At 41.6% G+C, this 21,927-nt stretch overlaps 1 protein-coding gene across 1 annotated transcript in view; it reads right to left on the reverse strand.

Moving 5' to 3' along the window:
* Nucleotides 1-243: 243 nt before the first annotated feature.
* The window catches only part of GRIN3A (glutamate ionotropic receptor NMDA type subunit 3A), a 73,426-nt gene continuing 51,742 nt past the window's right edge, over nt 244-21,927 (reverse strand). The window contains exons 4-9 of the mRNA XM_038170310.2: nt 18,672-18,817; nt 17,115-17,230; nt 14,672-14,823; nt 5,344-5,508; nt 4,029-4,102; nt 244-1,733 (exon numbers count right to left, since the gene is read on the reverse strand). Coding sequence (XP_038026238.1) covers nt 1,397-1,733; nt 4,029-4,102; nt 5,344-5,508; nt 14,672-14,823; nt 17,115-17,230; nt 18,672-18,817 — 990 coding nt within the window. The 3' untranslated portion in view covers nt 244-1,396. The remainder of the gene's footprint in view (nt 1,734-4,028; nt 4,103-5,343; nt 5,509-14,671; nt 14,824-17,114; nt 17,231-18,671; nt 18,818-21,927) is intronic.

The raw sequence follows: 21,927 nt of genomic DNA on the forward strand, positions 1-21,927 counted from the left end.
GCCTTATTCAAACCCCATAATACATTTCCATGTCTGGCAGAAGCCTTTAACCACACCTGCTAGGACTGTCACCCTTGGCAACATTCACACAGTTGGCTGGAGATACAGGGAGGGTACAGGTGATTTTGCTGATGTATCAGGGAGACCAGAGTTAATTCTGCCAAGCATTCTTTGTAATACAGGATGTGTTGTGAAGTGTTGTTTAAAAACTCATGGAAATCCTGTATTAATAACACAGTCACGTGGATTGATGTATTATTTATTCAGATGCTGAACAGCTTACCCTTCCTTCCACTCATCCAGGTTGGAGGGAGCTCCACTCAGTACATTGCCTTAGAAACAGCAAATCTCTATCCCCTTTACAGTGATTGTTGGTCCACTAGGAGGTTTTGGTGCCAAATTCCCTTTGACTTCGGTGGGAGTTTGGTGTCTGAATAAATCAGTGGACCAGATCCCCATTATGTTACTTTGGCTGTGAGAAAGAAGCTAAACATCGATTGTAGACAGAGAATGTTAAGGGAGTGGTTTCACAGAGGAGAACCTCACCTTTGGTCGTAGATAATGGTCTGCAGCACTGCTGCCCTCTCCCCTCCCCTCATCCTTGGCTTCTGCCACTGTGAACCCATCCCCTCACGTCTGCCAGTGCAGCTGTTTTTGCATGGCTCCTCTCTGGGTGGGAGTGCAAAGTGAACCCAGGCTCAGAAGCAGACAGAGGTGGTGGTTTGTTTTTTGCCAAGTTATTTCTAAGCTGGTTGAGTTCCTTTATCACAGTCACAGAGCAGCCACATCTGCATTTGTGCTGACAGAGCTAAGGGAACAGTGTGTACTGGGACTGCCACCAAGAATTTGTCTCGTGAGCTGCAGCCCGTGCCAGGAGGGAAGGGGTTGCCAACATAGAAACTAGCACCTGGTGTAATGAGGCAACCATAAGGAGCCTTAGCATAAACAGAGACTAAATCCATAGGTACCACAACAAAAACATACCAACAAGGGACATGCTTCCAATAAGCAGTTTAGATTTCCTTGTTCTTTTTTTTTTTTCTTTTTTTTCTTTTTCCCTTTTCTTTTTGAATTAATGCACAGAGAGGGCTAAAAAAGAGGGAACTTCACTGTAGTGCCAAGTGAAGGAAACAGGAACTCCTGCTGTTGAGACAGTTCTTGTTTCTCTAGTCCCTTGGGAATAGCTGACGTTGGCTGGGAGAATGCAAAACTTGTTAGGAAAGGAGGAGGACCCGGGAGGGTGGCAGTGGCTGTGGGCTGCTGCAACACTGCTCTCATAAAGAGCATATTGCCTGCTTTATTTTCATGCCTCTTCCTGGCATTACAAAAGCACGTTAAAAATTTTACAGAGGAGGGGAGAAAGGGAGAAAAAGGGAAAGGGCCTGAGTATGCTGGCCTAGGGCTCTGCAGTCCTGTTTGTTCTCTGATACTCTTCCAGCTCTGATTTCCTGTCCATGGCGAGCTGCAGCTCCTGCTTGATGATTTGGATCTGCTTCTCCAGCTCTGTGAGCTCTTGCGTCACCGAGGTCCTGGCCATGCTGAGGGTGTCCGCTTTCCCGTTGGTTGTTAAAGAAGCCGGAGTCTCTCTCCTCACCTGTGGCAGGGGGATGTCTTGGTGCTGTCGGATCGCCACCTCATTTTGCCCCTCGTTGGTGCAGACGTATTTTTTCCGGTGACAGTTGCCCGTGTTGGCTGTATTCCACACAGCGTGCTGGCTGTTCCCTACATGGGACCTGAACAGAGGTGTGAGAGTTAACACAAAGTCATAGCCTTCTCTTGTGAGGATGCAACCCCTCCCTGGGAGCCATCCTACTGGAAAAATACGCTGCTGCTGTTATCAATTACATTTAAATATTATTCCTTTATCTTTGGAATTATTTTTCCTCAGAAGTACAAATTATAAACACAGATGGCCAAATGTCTGTGGTAAACCATAGCAAAGAATCAAACAGAATCCTAAAATTCAAGTTCCCTACATTATTATTTTTTTTTTAGTTATTGAATTGCAGTCCTCTCTACTCCAGCTCAGGAATATTTAAGTCCGCTTCCAAAGCTTTCTGAAAGCCTTTGTGGCTGCAACATCTACAGCTCTTTACAGCATTAGTCCTCTGGGGAAATGGACACGATGACATGGTTTATCCAAACCTTGCAGTGTAGAGCATGAGCTTCCCAACAGACATCAGTGTCATTATCGCTAACCTGCCATTTCAGATGCATTTTTTATTTCACAGTTTAGAGCACAGCTCTTTGATAAAGCTTTCGTGACTGCCACAGCTTCTACTGCTTGTGGCTCAGGTGATCTGGGGGGGTTGAATGTAACAGAGGCCCAAGTCCGCAGTTAACACTTGTGTCTCATCAAGTAAGTGAAATCCGATAGAGTTCAGCTACTGATGTTGAGAAGTTTTCCTAGTATGGAGTTTAAAGAGTTTTGGAAAGTTAAGACCTGAAAAAAAACAGTGGAGTTTCCTCCCTGTGGAAAATAGCTGTACCATAATACAAACTCTTTCCACCTCTTTTCTATATCTTGGTGCTTTTAGTAATTCCACATTCCTGAGCAGGAATAAAATAAAGTGCAGTAATATAATTGATTTGAGATCCCTGGGTCCTATGTTGCTGCATTATTATTCATTACAAGCTGGGCACCGTGTTACTAGGTGTCTTGAGTTAAATTCACCACAATTCTGTGCAAATGGCAGCTTAGACCACGTGAAGAGCAAAGGCTGTAGGTGGGCATGCAGAAATACACACGCGAGCTGGGCGTTGCACAAGCAGGATTTTTTGGCATCTTCACTCTGAATCATTAACGAATATTTGTGTACTTCTTTTTCTAAGTATAAGGATTGTGACCATTCCTTGTGTTATGAAGTTTTTGCACTGCTCAGTATCTGTCAAATAATTCAGCCAGTGCTTTTTTTTTTTTTAATTATTGTCAGAGATGCAGAGTGCCCCCACTTGGAGGACTCCTTTGCCCTTGGACTGTATTAGGACCTGAGGCTGGTGTGAGTGTGAATGCTACTGTCACTGCAAGGGCAATGTCGGAGGAGGAAATGTTTTGCAGCAGGAGGCACTTGTTACTGCCATTTAGAGATCAAAAGCAAGGAGTTGCTGTGGCAATGAGGTGCTACAGTGAGGATTTATTGGGGCAATAAGATGAAGGAATGAACAGAGGAAATTAGTTGCATGCATTTTTATGCACTCATTTATATATAGGCAGTCTAGAAGCCTATAAGTGTTTATTTCTTATATTTGCTGACAGTGGTGCAGGGCTAGCAAACAGAGCAAGACATTCATTTACATGTTCCGGCTACACTGAAGTTACACGCAGTTTCAGTCATGCCAAATATACAGCAGCAGCCAGGAAGATGTTTCTTTTCTACATTCTATGTCTCTACTCATTTTCTACTCGAGTATAAAAGCTGCTGCCTGCATCAATAGTTTTAAGTTACTGAGCAAGTGTTTAGTTTTAAGAGAATGCCTTGTATTCCCAAGGGTCATAGATAAGTCAAGCTGTTTGCTCTTCAGAGCACAAGTCAAGTTTGTTGCCTACTTTTGTCTCCAACAAGAGACAAAGATTTTTGAAAGGACTGCATTTTCCTTTTTTCAGCTTAGTTCTTATTCTGAAAAATAAGAAAGCTGAAAAAAAAAACAACAAACATGCACCACCTGATCAGTTATTCACCGCAAAGCTGTCTCACAGGGCCCTACACATCTGCCAGTTCATTAATATATGAGTAAAAACAAGGCAGCAAACTTTAAAATCTGCGATGCCTGTGTTTAGAATGGAGTGCTTTATTTAGCTGTAAGGGAAATCATGAAAGAACAAGATTTCTGGGTTTAATGCTTTCTATTGTAAACAGCTCATTTCTGCTTCCCTCTCTTGTCATTTCTATTGTTTCTTTTTTTTTTTTTTCTTCCTGTTCTCTTATCTTTGGGGTGTATTAGACCCATAGGTAGATTCCCAGACACACTGCACTTCATTTAAAAGGACTTTCTGTACTTTGTTTTTTAAGGCAGGCAAAAATTCCTACCTCTTTTCTACTCGTTTTTTCTTAGGCTGGCATTTGTCTTCAATAAATGAACTGTTCAGAGCACGATGTAATCTCTAGAGGGAAAAGAAGAAAGTAAATTACTAAAAGCAAGATTAAAAATAGCTCCATAAATACATAAACAATTTGGGCTTTGTGTGATGGACTTGAGTATAAATTATTTTGCTTGTTCAAGGATACAAGCAACGTCTGTGCTTTGTCATTACAACAAATGTATGTTCCCATACTTTCCTGAAGAAGGGCAATCTGAAAGGTAGAAAGGTAGTTTGCTAGCAATCCTTGTTTTTTCAAATTGCACAGAAGAAAGGTGGATCTTAGCAAACTACATTATTTTCTAAAAAATCTCTTTCACTATACTGCTTGAAAGCAGTAGAAGCTTTTATTATTATTACTTTTCTTTTTTTCTTTTTTTTTTTCTTTTTGCTGCGAAGTAACCTCTTCCTTTAGTGCAAACTTGCAGAGCAATTTTCTTCTATTTTTTCCTTAGAGTAATGGAGGAAATTACCCAGCACTTCGTGGATGCATCAAAAAGGTTAGGAGCCCATTATGATAAGGTAAAATCTTTGGGCTGTCCAGGCCAAATTAATAACACTGTTGGTATCCAAAAGAGTGGTATGGTTAAAAGTACAAATGGAAAGGCTCCTTCTGTAGACTTTCAGTTGTGAACATTTCCTAGATTCATAGAATGGCTTTTGGAACAGACCTCAGAGATCATCCAGCTCCAACCCCCCTGCCAGGGGAAGGGATGCCACCCACTGGACCAGATTTGCTCAGGGCCCCGTCCAACCTGGTCTTGAAAACCTCCAGACCAGGTTTAGAAATTTAGAGGAGTTAGAAGCTAAAGGAGTGAAACTCATGATATATCATTCAGGGTTTTGAGGTCTTGATTTTTTTTTTCCCTTTCTTTTCTTTCTTTCTTTCTTTCTTCTTCTTCTTATTTTGAATTAGAATTACATGGAAATATGCTTAAAGAAAATTTCCTTTCCTAGAAGGAGAATAAAGAAACATTTTCTGTGTGACTTACAGAACCAGGAAATTCACATATTATTGCTAGAGTCAAGAAAGAAAGATTGAACACTTCTAAATCTGAACATAAATAAATATAAAGTAAATATTTGAAAGTATTTTCTTTGTGCTTTTGATTTTATTTTTAAGACTTTTCAAATTCCACTAGCTGCTGTCACACTCCAAATGCCACTTGGTGGTGCTCTTCTTGCAGCCTTTTTTTCGTTACTCTTGTCCAGGCTTTCCTAATCACCCTGACATTACTTTCATAGGGTTACTACTGAATACATACCTGACTTGTATGGAGCCAGTACTTCATCTTGGATTTCTTCTTGATCCGTGGTAGAACCAATCTGTACACAATGTGTTCCCCAATGGTAGTGAGAATGGACAAGACAAACCCAATGCACAACATCACAAAGAGCCCAGAAAAATGCTTGATGCCCATTTGCAGTGTCTGTGAATAAAATCAAAAGAGAAAGTTAATGAAGGAGACTGTTAGTTTATTTCAATAGATGTTTCTGTTGCATCATTTGGAAATGTGGTCTGACATGGCAGTGAAGTATTGCAGAATAGTCTGGATCTTGGTCACCACAAAACCTTTCTGTGCTGTGTGGCCACTGGAGAGCGTGGTGATCAGGCAGAGCAAAAGACCTGTGATGGGAGTGAGATTCAGGCATAGACCAGGATTTTTTTTTTTTTTCTGTGCTATTTCCCTAACGAGATGAAGTGCTGAGCACTTGAGAATCCAGTACTTGGGGTATCTTTGCATTTGCATTTGTAAAAGCACATACTGCTTGACAGAATACACTCAATGAACTGTAGAGCGAATCTTTCATCAGCAGTGAGCTAAGACTGTTCATATTTTCTGAGAACTGATCATTAACTTTCTCTTTTTGTGCTTTACCCTTGATGGAAGGTCATGGAGAAAACGTTTTGAAGTAGTAGCACAAACACGGCATCTCTCTGCTCCCTACGTTAACATGACTAAAACTGTGTTTTTTTAGCAATCATCACCACCATTATGAAAAATGAACACTCACCTTGGCTTCCCCTGACCCACTCCTTTCATGTAGTTTAGGAGCTATTTATTATTTTGAATCTCTTATTGGCATTAATCATGTCTGAAGACTGAAGAACCATGTACAGCAGCAGTCTATACCACAAAAACTTGCTCTTCAATTCATAGGTCAGGCGTGCCTGTTATGTAAAGTCTTAGTACCCTTATTGTCATGCCCCTGTAACTCAGTTATGAATTCATCAACAACTAAAAACTCTTCCTAATAATTACTGCCCACAGACTTCTTGGGATATATTTCCAAGAATACAGATTTTACCCCTGCCTTTCTATTAAAGAATATTACTCACCATGACATTAGAAAATTGCTTGGGTAGGGTTACGTGTCAGGAGACACCATCTGGGATGCTAACACCATGAATAATTGACCTTTGTGTGCCTTGAGCTTGTTGTTTTTGTCATGAGAGTGTTCTGTTATGACTATAGCTGTGCAACCCACAAAAGAAACCAGATCTAGCTGACAGTTAGATAAATCACATTTTTGGATAGATCTTATTATGAGGTCATTTTAAGCCAGAATTCATTTGTGATGAGTCTACTGAAGTTGAAGACTCTGAAGTCTCTTTATATACTTTTACTGGGTTACTGATAATATTTCCCTCTCGGTTTCTTTATTTGGTTTCTTCTCTTTAGAACACAATGATACGAGACAGCATATCACAGGTTTCTAAGAACAAAGCTTCAGCAGTCAAGCAGAGTTTCTACTTTTTTTTTTTTTTTTTTTTTTTTTTTTTTAAAACGTAGAAACGGCAATAAGATGTCATTCTGAGGATCCTCTGCAACCTTCTTGCCCCAGGCAGAGTTCTTGAAAAGAGAATTCTTTTACTAATGAATCAATGCTTCAAGGGCTGTAATGGGGGTGTAAAAACAGTTTTTAAAGAAAACTACTGCAGCCAGGAAAGGAAAGGAAAGAAGAAAAATACAAGATAATGACTTTGGGGTAGAAGAGTGTCAGAATCTTGAAACAAGGTTTTGCTCACGTTGACAATTCATCAGTTCAACCTAAACAAAACTCCCTCTCAGCACTGGAATTTCTTATTGGCAAGAATCTGTTGTCCCATAGGTTGTCCTTCTTGTGAGGGGAACAGGAGGGGTTACAAAAATCACAGGTCGTAATACTCTAAACCACTGAAAAAACAAATTCTTTGTTTGAGCTCTGTGTTACTGACCTGCTTTTGTTTGTTTGTTTGCTTTTAATTAGCAGTAAAACACAATTTTAGCCTACATAGCATAAAAGCAGATTGAGGCCCTGCATCCAATCTTTTCCTCAGCCTGTAGACCTGAATATGGCCCATCTCTGAATTCAGCATAACAAAGTACTTATGAGAAGCCAAAGCAGTGCTATCTGTGCTAGCTGAATAGGACACTCACTCTTGTTAATCCTTCACAGAGCATTAACAAGTTCAAGCATCACTTGCTTCCCAAAATGAGAAGTTCAAGGACCGATATGAAACAACATACTTAGAGTTGCAGACTTAACAGTAACTACAAGAATAAATTGAATGAGAAATAGAAAAATAATTGATAAGGAATGGACTTGCTCAGTCATCTGAAGAACACACCTATATATATGCTCCCAGGCTGCTGCTGTTTGGTGTCACACAGAGGTGTCTACAGAAGGACACTGAGCTTGCCATAGATTTCCCTGGGGACAGGGAACTGTGAATCAGCTGGGCAAAGGTCCTTTTCCTTAACTACATGGGAAGTAACAAAGAAGTCCCCAAAAGCATGGGAGATCAGTAAAGAGGCTGATCTGCCAGTGTTAGGTTGCTGTATGCCAGGGAGCATTTGTATTGCTCTGAGAATAGAGACTAGGTTTAATGGAATATTATAAAACTCTAGCAATTCAAACAGAAAAAAAAGGGAAAGAAAGACAAAAAGATAAAGGATACACAGTGGCAGTTGCACTGGGGATTCCTGCACACCTGAGATGTCTCCTCCAGCCTGAGGCTGGTGATTGATGCCATTCTAGTGCTGGCTGCAGAAAGAACACTTGGCCAGCTCCTCGCATGAAAAATAACTCCCTTGTCTTCAGTAAAGTTGTGCTGATTTATGCTGATGAGAATCTGGCTCACTGTCCTGTCAGCTCTGCAGAATAGTTTTCTACCTTCCCTGGAAACAGGTGAAAGGAATTCCAGCAGTGGCATCCCAGATATGTTTTTCACTTGTAATGGATAGCTTTTGAAATTGTCCCGAACAAGACATCTTTCACTGGGAAAGGCTGTGCCAAAACAAAGCTTCCATAGTATTTCTTCTAGCAATAAAGACGATAATGCATTGCAAGAGCTACCTGATAAAGGCTACAGATTAAAGGAAAATCTTGAGAATAAATTGCATGGCAAAGAGGTAGAGGAGAAGTAATTAGCTCAGTGTGTGTTACAGTGTATGGAGTTGTTATCTGAAGTAAAGTCAGCAGATTTACATACCCTTGTAAGAAGGCAGATTATCAGCTGTTCATAATTACTCGAGACACATACACATTAAATAATAAAAGCAAGCATCTGATAGAGGCACCTCTCATTTTCATAGTATCATGATGATCAGTATCACAGCAGCAAACTCCAATCCTTATTTTGTCATTTGTCTATGCATTTGTAGGTGTGTATATAGGCTATATTGTGAAAGAGCAGCAATAGACTATATTCTCAGTACACCCAGTGCTTTCCTGGCTGCTGAAGTGATGTGGGCCAGGTTTGTATGCTAGTCCTTTGCTGACAATATAAAAGCAACAGATGACTTCTTTAGTGCAATATCTTGTCCTTATTAAGGAATAAAAGCTCACAGTCTGGTGAGCTTCTATTAACCCAAGATAGAGTTCTTGCTCCAAATTTGTAATCATAAATTCAGGAGGTAGCTCCCTGCATTTTAGAAGCAACTCAGTTTTATCCATGTGGTGGTTCTGAAGCAATAAGCAACCACAGTCAATCCTTGGATGATTACAGCTGATAGGGTGGCAAGGACACAGTGGCAACAGCCTCTGAGTCATTTGCCGCTTACAAATGGGCAAATTGGCAATTTGTGAAAACTAACAAATACAAGAGCAGACATGGAGGTATCTGCCTTTTTATATACCCTTGGAGAGACATTTCTGATTTAACAACCCTTATCTCCAATTGCTGCCTAAACATTTCCTGCTGTCTGTTCCATCCAGAGTTACGTGCTTTTTCTTTGGGCACTTAAGAGATGCAGGTGAAGGTGGAGGATGCAGAGAAGACTTTGTGTTCTGTTTAAAGGGGAGAGCAGAGACAAAAACAGCACTCAGTATTTAATTACTGGATTTCGAGTGCAAAAATCCTGCTTTACTCTGTGCTTTGAGACACTGCAAATAACTTACTCTCCCTCCTTGTACTGAGAGCTGTGAATAGGCCATCGAATACATTTGTGGTCCAGCTTTGACTAATCAGAAGCCTCTAAAGATTTCTGTGGATTCATTTCAGGTTGGCAGCACCACACAGCTATTAATGCTGTACACTGCTGAACTCAATCTCTAAGGAGGGTTGTCATGTGTGTATTAGCTATAATAATAAAATAAGCAACCTTTTTTGATAGCATTTTCCCCACAAGGATTTTAAAAAGCATTACCGAGATCAGGAAGTTAAATTTTGCAGCACCTCTGTGAAGAAGGAATTATTTCCAGCTTTACTAGGGATAAATGGATATGAAAGGCAGATTTTTAAAGCCATTTGGGTATCTCAGTAGATTTTCAAAATCCTGCTGACACTGATGCATGTATTTAGGTAACTAAGCAGTATTAAAAGCAGTCCCTGTCCCCAGATTGAAGCATTTCTTGTAGCTGCAGACAGACTGGCTTTTATTTATTTATTTATTTATTCTTTCTTATGGCTTTGTGTGCTCTCAAAGAAATGGCAGCACTGAAGTAATATGTATTTAATTTCTTTAGGGAGATTATCCTTGGCAAAGACCGGTGACTATGGCTTTAGGATTTCAAGTGCAAAATTTTGAGCTACTGTAAATCATTTTGTCTCACATTAACAAGACAAGTTCCTTTCCCTTCTTGTGAAGAGTTTTGCACAGGACTGGAAAAAACACCCTCTTTTGTAATAAATCTTTTTTGTAAGGCTCATCCATTATCTAAGCCCTGTCTGCAGCAGGAAGAACAACACACATACCATTGGAATTAGGTGGTGAGTTGTTTTTTTTCTGTGATATTACAGGCTGGTGAATTGCAAATAATAGTTTAGTCCCCTCAGATAGAGAACTATTTTTTGTTTCTCAGTTTGGACAGGTGAATCTAAACCTGGTATTCATTCTCCAGGATACTCAACAAGTGCTTCTCCAGACTATGCTGTCCGAATCCAGACTCACATATCCCTTTCTTAACGACTATGGTGGAAAGTATTTTTCCTCATAGAGCAAGTGATGCCCCTCAAGTGGAAGGTGCCACTGCATCTTCCTGCATTGTGACAACCCCCTTGCAATGCAAGGGTTGTCACAGGGTAGTGCTTCCCCTGTGGAGGTGTCTGTGTGGCCTTCCCTTGACACCCGCAGTGCTCCAGAGACAAGCAGCCAAACCACAGCTTCACGATTATGCGTAGAAACCCAACTGTTGAGTTGCCACATTACTGGTATAACAAAAATTGAAAGTAACTGTTGACCCTTAAGGAAACTAGTCAAAAATAAGAGCACAAAGGCAGTTTGCCAGATGATAACTGTGTAAAATTATTTCAGGATGAACGGCATGGTACTGAGCAAGGTACTATCTGATTGTGCATCTCCATGTGATACTAAGGCCAAAGATCCCCCATGTAGGCACAAGCCGCAGAAGGCAAAGTTTGGCCAAGTTTCCTCACACACTCCAGAGAAGAGCCATGGGTGGATTCCACCACCAATGAGAGAAGACAGGATGAAAGGACCTTGCCTTCACTGCACTCCTGGTCTGGATCAGACAGGAACTCATGGTGAATGGCAGATCCCCACCACCAGCATGTGGCATGCACAACAATGTGGCTTCCCCAGTGGGAAGCAGTGGGTCTGCTGTAACAGCTGAGTCTGTGCCAGCATCACCTGTGTGTTTGCATATATTGCTGTTGTACATATCAGGTTAGATACTGTTTGTGTATTACTATGAAGTATCAGCAAGTTGTTTAATTTTACTGCTGTGTATCAATATAGAAAAGTGTAACTTTTTACTCCTTGAATTGGTTGCTATCTAACTGAACTGCCAGTTCTGTATGTACAGCTAGCCCTTTACAAGGGGTGTCAAACCCCAGGATTACAAAGGGCCCTTCTCTCATACTGCGGTGAGAAACTTCTCTGTGCTGGCTCATCACCTAAACACTCTACCCTGATCATTACTGCTTGGCCTAACAGCAAAGACCGCTGCTCAGTGATAGGCAGCTTGTACATTCTTGTTATCCATCCTGCCTGCAGTCATAGTGTCCCTAGCTGTTCTGCTACCATGAGGGGGAAGTTGCAAAGCTACCAATTCGCTCTATTTTGGTTTGCAAAAATGCTGCAGGAAGAAGGAATTTGCAGTCTCTCCTAAGCTTGGGTGGAGCTCATGTGCTGGATGGGAAAGTCCTCGAAGTTTGGTTCCCGCTGACATGGTGATACTGGGAATAACAGTGGAGTGAGGCAGATCTAAGTGTGTTACTGTTTGCAAACTGTAAATGCAGCAGAATGATTAGGTGATTCATACAGATGTAACATGCAGCTATAGCTCTGCCAGCTCCACTTCCCTTCTGAACTATGCTTTGCCCTAAGCAGAGAGACACAAAGAATCCGATTGAGACTAGGGTATGACAATTTTAAATCAAGAGCATTCAAGCTAGCAATCAGTGAGAACAGTCACCACTACCAACAATTACTTGTAGTGGAGAAGGCAATTCACTGTAGAAATTCATTCAAGTTGTGTTAGCTGCATTGCCTGTGAAAGAATACAGACCCGAATATAGAAATTGGAATAAGGCTTTCATGATTAGAGGCAGGTCTCTACGTCCCATTTTCCTCACACCGCCTTAACCTATATGGTGCTAGTAAGGCATTGCAGGTCTTCCAGGTTAGTTCTCATGTCTGAATGAATCTGAGCTGTATCAATTCTAGCTGTCTGGATGCCTGAAAACTTAAGAATTTTTCCTTTTCTCACTATGAGAAAAGAATATACACAGGTGGGCTTCTTCACTATATGTTTGTTTAAGAAGTCAAAAGCAACATAATGGTGAGCTGGATGAGCTGCTTCAGAGATTCCCAATAACTTTAGGGATTGCAGGAAACACTGGAATCTTTCAGTATAAATGAAAGGGGGATTTTATGCTTATAGCCTACTGGGCGATAACAAGCTTGTCCTTATTGATGAGGCAACAGACTCAGTTTTAATTCTAGTGCCTGGCAACAGGGGAGCTGTAGATCAGCATTTCCCAGGTGCAAGTATTTGTCTGGATCTATGTATAACAAAGAAGGGGAAGACCAAGGAAAGAAAGTTAAATATCCAGTGGCAGCAGTACATTTGCAATGGAGGAGGCTGGAGTTTGAATCGGCATGTGAGATTTTGTAGGTATGTAGAAGGCAAGAGAACGGGAAAAGACACGGGCTTGTGAGCATTCTCTTAATGGCTGCTGTGCGACTGCTCAGACATCGCCAATGTGATATTAAGCATTGTTATGCCCTTGACACGTTTAATTGAAACTTCAGACAGCACCTTTTAGGGGATGCTATGCTTAGGCTTCTGGGTATCAGTATGACATATTAACATAAGTGGCACTGACAATGATAAAGCTACCTTTTCATGTGATTAAATCCTGTGAGCCACAGAGGAAACTGGTTTTCATGAGGCTTCTGATTACAGCTTCACATTTAATGCAAGGTCACTTTTAATTCAAAAGAAATGGTGCTGTCCCTTGCTATGACTGCGGATTGTTTCAAAAGATACTTTTTAGGCAGTTTTTTAACCTTTTTTCCCAGTTTTAAAATGCAAATACTTAATAAAAGGATTTAAATGTTTCACTGGGGAATTACTAATAGGGTAAGTTTGTCTCTGCTATAAGGAAGTTTTCAGTTTTAAAACAGTTGGGATAGTTAATACTGTTATGATCTGGTAATTTTCATGAGATTTAATTCAAAAGATTATGTTAAAGTGTAGAGTGACAAAGGGTCATTGAGTGAAGTGCTTGTCAGGAATGGATCTGCGAGCTACATTTAAAAGAATGCTCCCCCTGTACCTTTTTTGTTAGATGATAGTTTAATCTTCAGATCATCCAGATCAAAAATAGCAGTGAATACATTTTTATTTAGCTGTGCTTTCTTATGTTGAAGCAATCACAAAAATTTAAATACGTTGAATAAAAATAAATTGGATTTTCTTATACAAATGCCCACTGTTATAATTTATTTTATTTCATATTGACATAATCTTAATGAAAAAGTTAAAAACGTAATGGAAGAAGCAGAAATACCCCCAAAATCAATGTATTAAAGCAGTCAAAGTTTTTCTTCATCTGAGGTCTAGAAAATAGAAAATGCTAATTTTCTAGCAATATGGTCAGCAATGAGAGGTTGCAGAGAAGAGGTTCAGGTGCCTACTAAAGATCAGGAATCAGAGCTCTAGGAAACTGGGCTTCTCTTTCAGGGGAGAACAGCCACGCTACCACTTCCTTAGGGAATAGGGAGGGTTGGGTTGATGTTTGGCTGAACCTGCTCTGAAGAGAAGACAACACACTCTCAGCTGCGTGTTTTGTACCAGTGAGAACACCTAACTGATGTGTTTTGGAACACCTTGAGTTAAAAATCTGCAGGCATGCTAGATCTTTTGATTCCTCAGTACTTTATCTTTTTTCACTTGACAGTCTTGAGAACTTGAGAAAAACTGCTATTCCGATAAGAGCAGTCTTTTTTTTCTCATAAATAACGCCTATATCTTCAGCTGCCACGAGCTGGCATAACTCCTCTGATTTAATACCAGGCCATAAATCCATGAGGATTTGCCTCCATTTCCTGTAACTGTACTTATACTTGAGACCTGCTGCTCATCAGTTCTTAGCAGGGTATCTTAGAGGGCTGTTCCTAGGCTGCAGTCCTGTCTTTGGTGCAGACACCTGTGACCCATTAGGAAGCGGTCCGGGTTACATTACTAATTTGGGATGTATTAAATTCCTGCAGTCTCTGTTTCTTTTGCTTTTGTCACTCTTTGTGTGGGCTACTTCAGCAATCACTCCTGTGAGTTCAGAGTCCTTGTCTGCTTCTGTAGCTGGTGATACACGTAATGGAGTGGAATCAGACAGCTTTGTTGTGCAGTGGGCAGATCACTTTTTTTAATGCACCATTACATACCCTGTTTGTCTCCATAAGTGCTCTCTGGTTGCATGCACTGCAAGCCTAACTTAGCAGCACTGTCTTGCTGATGTTTTTCTTGCACTCTGAGCTGAACATTGCTGGGTGTAACGACTCCTGCTTCTGGAGCTTAATGCTGCAGCCCATCACTGTCATGTGTCTAAGTCTACTGCACATTGTGTAGGAGGAGCAATGACTGGCAACTTGGGCAAATCCTCAGTACCTTCAGTTATGTGACCAATTGTTCATCACTTACCTCTGTGACAGCAAAGCTTCTTTTCCCACACGGAACCACCTTGTACCATTTGTCATGCAGTACATCCATGAATCCGTGGGACTTGTACTGACTTATCAGTTCGGAGATGTTGGAGGTGAGCGGAGAGTTAGGGGGAAGACCAATACCATATCCTAGAAGGAAAAACAGCACAGTCATGTCTCTTTCTCATTTGCTTCTTACTGAATTATATTGCTTTCTGGTATTGAGTGGCACTGCGGCAGATCAGGTTGGCATTTTATTTGAGGTCCGAACCTGGATGCTGATTTCCTGTGGATGGAAAAAGCTGAGATGAGGCACTGTTGTACAAAGTAAAGTAGCCTGATGTAAACAGGATTCAGAATGATTAAAGCCAGAAAACAGTATGTAAAAATGGAGATTCAAAAATTTAAGATGGCAGTACACATAGATGAATAGACCTGTTGTATATCTAGAAATACAGCCTTTGTCTGCCTTCCTCATGGGCTCTTCTGTTTTACATTGATTTACCAATGCAAGACAGCCTTAATGTCAAGTAAACCACTATGATCCCTTCATACTGTTATAGCCATGGATGTGACCGTGGTGTCAAATGTGACATTTTCTTTTTTCCTGTGTATTTTCTGATGAGAAGCTGTGTGCATATAAATGCACATGGAGCACTGCATATTGTTATAACACAGCAATTTAAAACCCAGGGGTTGGACTTCCCATTCATGCAGTTCTGCTCCAGCCAGAATTTGATATTCATGTGTTCTTCAGCATGCTTGCAAAGGTCTCAGTCTAAATGCAGGTGGATTCAGGAACTTTAATATGGTCTTTACAGAATCCTGGTTTGGATTTAGAGAAATATAGTTTATGCCTGCAAAACACGCAGTTGCCTGCAGAGGTGTCCTGACAATAACCTGTAGAGATTCCTTTCTAATTCACTGTGGATTTTTTTGTTTGTTTGTTGTTTTTATTTGTTTTCAGTTCAGAATGCCAAATTTCATATTGTCCCGAAGAAGAGGGAAGGGGTAGGGAAAGGGGGAGAGGAAAGGGAAGGGGGAAGGAAAAGAGAAAGGGAAGGGGAAGGGAAAAGAGAATGGAAAGGGGAAGGGGAAGGATGTACATGACTGGTAAATTTGCTAGCACAGTGCCTTGCCTTTCAGTAATGTAGTGGTATGTGTACTTGCTGCTGATTTTTCTACCTTGTGTCTGTATTTCTACCTGAATGTATCTGCTAACATTGAAGGAATGGTTTCAGAGAAGGCATAGCTGCAATTCATTGTTACCACATTTCCAGCCTATTTAAGTGTTCCAAAATTTGGTGCTATGAAGTCCAGTTCTTTAAAAATGTATAATTGCAGGTTAATTTAGTTTTTCTATGTTGAAATGTTCAGTAATTGACTCAAAGTTGTGGAAGCTGATGGCTTACTTTGTTAGCTCTGTCCTCTCTGAAAGTGAAGATATATTGAGTTACACATGCATGGTGAAAAAAGCAGCTGCTCACACACACGTCCTACTTCTGTCTAAACAGCTGTCTGCACATCTATCATTCCCAGTAACACCAAAAAAAAAAAAAAAAAAAAGAGGAAAAAAAAAAGTCTCTGGTGCAAACTCAAATGGGGAACACTGACAGAGTGAAAAGAATTCTATATAATCTCTAGTGCTGGTGACTTTTAGCTGAACTGGTTAAAATGCTCGGCTTCTCCTGGCCTTCATTTTGCTTCATTTTGCCTTCCTAGTCAGACTTGAACATTTCTGAAGGAGACTGTTTTAATGGGAGATGGGAGAGAGGCCAGTGTGATTGCCCTTGGAGGGGAGGGAAGGAGGAGCTTCAATCATTTTTGCTGCTTATCTATCACAGAAGTGATTCCTGAGGACTAATGGCTGCCCATGCTGGTGGTGGCTTCAGACAAGCCTTGTTTCCAGGCTGCCTTCTGCTGCCTTCTGCTGTGTCTTTGTGAGTACATCAGGACTGCAGGAGTCCACGGACCCGGATAGGCTCTGCTCTTTTGCTGCAATTAGCTACAGATTCAGCAGGGATCCTGCAATGACCTTTAGAAAGGGAACGGTGGAACTGTGGAATGGCATTCTGAATGCACTTCTCTGAATTTTGAACATGTGTAATGAAAGTGAGCCTAGAGAAAGCAAGCCTTATCTCAGGAGCAACTTTATTTCATTGTGAGTAGTGAAAAGGGCTGTGCCTCCTGCTTCTTTGTAGGCAGACCATTTGAGCTCTTTGAATAATTCCTATATAGAGTATAGGAACAGATGGTGCAAATGATCTAAAAACTTAAAAAAAAAAAAAACCCACACAGGAAAAAAAAGGTGAAACCTCGGTCCTGCTTCATCATCGAGAATTTTACCATAAGTTTCAAGGGGTCTACCTATATAGTTTCACTGAACCACAAAAAAAGGAAGTACAAGAAATAGAGCAGCATGCTGTAAAATGGATTATTACCTTCAATGGCAAAGGGCTTTCCCACAGTTAGAAGCTTGCAGTCGGCATCTATTGATACTTCATAATCTAAGAGTGCTTTATCCATAATGAAGGCATCAAGTTTCTCTGGATCATTCCTGTATTCAACATCAAAGTCAGAAACAGAATCATTTCACAATCTAAGACTCGGTGGTACTCACTGAACATTTATCTATCTAGTTCTCTGGAAGCTTACCAGAGAATGGAAACAGGAACCAGGGACTGCTATTGTCAATGCAAGACTGATTTATATTTGAAGGAGGGAAACGAGCTTGAAAGATACAAACTTCGTGCATCTAGAACAGGGCAGCAGGGCTATGACTTACATTGCTCCCATGAAACACCTGATCTGAAAAATGGAAAACACTACAACAGGTTAGACTTTGACTCAGCTGAAAGGCAGCACACTGCCTTATTGGAAGAAAAGAGCAAAAATTGCTAATATGCTTGTGCTGTCCTGGTTTCTTTGTGATTTTGAAATTTAGGTCATTAGACCAAAATGCAGGAAGATAACTCCATACAAAAGTGTTGTTTCCCTTTCTGAGTATGTGGTAAATTAATTCCCTTCACCAGATCAGCTTTTCTCTGCGTTCAGATTTCATGAACACAGGCAATTAGATTTTACTAACGTATTAACAAATTACGAATAATGAGTGTGAGATTAACGAATCTCACACTTGCACAAGTTGATGATAGAAAGGAACAGTTGCACTGCCTGTTTTCATCTGCCGCAGGGGCTGCACCCTCACCCTTGTCACTTGAAAGGCCTGGATGTTCTCCTGACGTGAAGTTATACCATGTCATTGATTTCAACTGAATGATTCCAATTTAACCCAAAGAACTGCCATGTATATGAATTTTTATTAGAATGGGCTTGGAAAAAATGTGTAAACAGGAAACAACTTCTGGTGAAAATTCCTCAGGCCATCTGCTATGCAACTTTTGTGTGTAAAATGAATGAAGTATTTCAGGCTTGTTATCTCCTCTTCAGTTTCCTATCAGAGTGAATCGATTGTATGACCCCAGATTGTTAGACACAAATGTATTTGAAACATGGGGATATCACGATTCCCTAAAGTAAAATTTGGTGTTTATTACTTTGTACCAGTCTAATGATGCTTTTATTAATTTTAATGACAACTGCTTTAAGGGCTCTCTCTGACAGGCCTTGTCTCCCACTAGCATGGTGAAGATGCTGAGGATCTTCATCCTTGACTTCTGCCTGGAGGGTGAGGATTTTTTTTTCCTGAATGTTTCTCACTGCCCTCATTAAGGTCTCCACGAACAGAAACCTGCCAGGAGTAACACATTGCCCATGCTTGATGGCACTCTAGCAGTTAATGCAAAGCACAGCTTTCCCTGGAAATGCTTCAGCTGGTTCTGTGTTAGCCTGCCCTCCGAGTATGACTCCATCCAGGTGATTACAAGCTTGCCACACTGCCTTCAATGACTGTTTTATGGGATGAGAGACACTGAAAGTGTGAAGCTCATCACAATCTCACTGCCATGCCAGATCTGCTGTTGCATATAGAGGCTCACTTAAGATATGCTACTCCATCCGGGGTTGCAGGGACATTGTACCGCCGCATGTACTCGTGCATCTCTGGGAAGCTTTGCCTCACGTAGTCTTCTGCACTGCTTTCTCGCACGGTTCCAAAGCGAAACCCTTGGGATGGGTGGTGGAGCTAAGGAGATGAAATTACAGATTAGCAGAGTCACTTGCCTCCTTCACATACAGGATCTTGGTCTTATTTGTGAATGTTTGTCAGAAATTTACAGCATAGACCTTTATCTTATGTTTTCCTATAGTCAGCTTTCTACCTCACAGAAGAGGTATGTAAGGACTTACCAGGTGACTGATTAGCCTGTTTGTGTACTCTCAGGGTTTTCTTCATTACATGGAAAACATTTCCTTTGAGACACCAAGAACCCCCAGATCTAGGTGTTTAGTTGTACCATTTGTCCTAAAATGGTGTGTAGTGATAGGACACGGAGTCATGGTTTTAAACTAGAAAAGGGTAAATTTAGATAACAGGAAGAAATTCTTCACTCAGAGGGCGGTGAGGCCCTGGCACAGGCTGCCCAGAGAAGCTGTGGCTGCCCCATCCCTGGAGGTGTTTAAGGCCAGGCTGGATGGGGCTTGGAGAAACCTGGTCTGGTGGGAGGGGTCCCTGCCCATGGAAGGTTGGGGTGGACTAGATGAGCTTTAAGGTCCCTTCCAACACAAACCATTCAGATTCTTTGATTCTATAAAACCAGTCAAATTTTCAGCAAGTATCATGACAAGCTTTTAGGCTTGCTAGGATCCAGTGCCTGAGGTTCTGGATAGGCAGTAGTGTCTGGATGTATTCTGTCAGAATATCTTTACAGGTTCATTAAGGATGACATTTACTCTTCTGCAGAAGGGCAGCACCACTACTTCATTCCTAGAAGCCCAGAAATCATGTTACAGACTGCTGCTGCCTTTGCTGTCTTTCACCGCAGTGAAACTAAACACTGAATTGTTGTGGACACAAAAATGTCTCCCGTGGCTGACAGGAGGATGAATACCGTCAGCAAAGCCCAGGGTCTGTGTTTGATTACCCACTATACACATACAATTTTTGTACCAGACAAACATGCAATTGTGTGTCCTTTCCTTTTCAAAACCTGCTTCCTGGGTCCACCTCCTGTATCTGTATTACAGTCCTGAGTAGTTTGTCCGATCAGAAATTTCACAGACTGGTGTTTCCACAGTATCATGCTTGTCTTGGGAATACTTAACACTTCACGGGGAAATTCTCAGAGTGCAGCAGCTCAGGCAGTGCCCTCTAGTTTTGCTGAGCACTTCCTTGAGAGGACTGAGCGTTGCCAAGACCATGTTAATTGGAAAGCCTTCAGCAGTGTACCAGCCTCAGAGCACAGGAAGCCAAATAAAGTTAAGGCAGACACACTCTGTTTCCCTGGAAGCTGAAGGTCTCCACAACAGTTTGCAAAGACGATCCCAGCATGGCCATGTTCTGCTTTGCAAAGAGCAAGCAGAGAGGTGTTCTGCCAGTCCATCTGGTTCCCTGCGTTATCATCTATGCAAAGCAGAGCGCACAGCAACACAAAGCTGTACAAAAAGACCTTCCCCCCACTTTTTTTCAATGACCCCACAGATAAAAGAATATTCATAGAACATAAAGATAACAAATGTAGGATGTAAATTCATGATCTTCTAGTTCAGTCTGAGAAGGAATAGAGAAAGGTCTTTTGAATGGTATTTTGGTATCCTGGAACCAATGAGTATACTTTATTCCTGGTAAATTTATCTGGAAAGTGGGCAGCTGCTTTTCACATTGTGCTCTGCTGACCTGGTTCTTGTGCTGCAATCCAGAAATAAGACCTGGAGGTAAATGCTTTTGTGTGGGCATGGAGGGAGCCTTAGCATGTTTTTCTCAGGTATCCTGGTCTGGATGACTACAGGATGCACAATGCAGGGCGTATATCCATCAGCAGCTGGCCATAGTGCGTGCTATGCCAGAAGGACCGTGGGCGCAGAGGGAAATGTTCTTGCCTGGAAGTGTGGAAACAACATTGAAGTGCCAGAAGACATAAATAACAGAGAGTGGTGCTGTGACAATACATCATGGAGCCTTCCAGAACAATGTCAATCCAAACTAGGTCTAGTCTCCAGACATGGATGATGACCTGCTTAAAGAAGAAGAGGCTCCGTGTACATGGAGAAGGCTCCATGTACTCTACAACCAAAGCTAGTTACCACAATACGTGTTCATTCTTCAGGTTTTATTTCTCGGCCATTTCAGTGAAGAGACCAGAAACTTCTCTGGGTCTCAACACTGAACCACACTGCTACCTTTCGAGTCAGCTTAGGTGCTTGTTGTGGCATCTATGGTCCACCTAGTGATGCCAACTGCAGTGCCACACCTGCTCTGCAGATAAAGACTGCTGATAGAAGATGAAGTCTAACTGAGACTGTCACCAAAGCAACAGATCTAGATAGATTTTTAAGCCTCCATGAAAAAGGCAAGTACAAAGGAAAGAGTTAAGTCAATCTCTGCGCTGGTGCGGCCTCACCTTGAGTACTGTGTGCAGTTCTGGGCACCACAGTATAAAAACGACATGAAACTGTTGGAGAGTGTCCAGAGGAGGGCTACGAAGATGGTGAAAGGCCTGGAGGGGAAGACGTACGAGGAACGGCTGAGGGCACTGGGCCTGTTCAGCCTGGAGAAGAGGAGGCTGAGGGGAGACCTCATCGCAGTCTACAACTTCCTCATAAGGGGGTGTCGAGAGGCAGGAGACCTTTTCTCCATTAACACCAGCGACAGGACCCGCGGGAACGGGGTTAAGCTGAGGCAGGGGAAGTTTAGGCTTGACATCAGGAGGGGGTTCTTCACAGAGAGAGTGGTTGCACACTGGAACAGGCTCCCCAGGGAAGTGGTCACTGCACCGAGCCTGACTGAATTTAAGAAGAGATTGGACTGTGCACTTAGTCACATGGTCTGAACTTTTGGGTAGACCTGTGCGGTGTCAAGAGTTGGATTTGATGATCCTTAAGGGTCCCTTCCAACTCAGGATATTCTGTGATTCTGTGATTCTGTGATCTCCATTCAATTTTCTGTCCCAAAAGCCTTATTGAGGACTATTCATGCTTCGCTTTGTGTTGGGCACATTGTCAAATTTCACCACAAATGATGACAACAGTGGAATATGTGTTAGATCAAAGGTCCATCTGGCTTAATATCCTGTCTCTAGCAGCACCATATGCCTTGTGGGATGTCTTGGAAAGACTGTGTAGGGAAGTTATGTAGTG

The sequence above is a fragment of the Anas platyrhynchos genome, chromosome Z (genome assembly GCF_047663525.1).
Source record: "Anas platyrhynchos isolate ZD024472 breed Pekin duck chromosome Z, IASCAAS_PekinDuck_T2T, whole genome shotgun sequence".
Taxonomy (NCBI): Eukaryota; Metazoa; Chordata; class Aves; order Anseriformes; family Anatidae; genus Anas; species Anas platyrhynchos.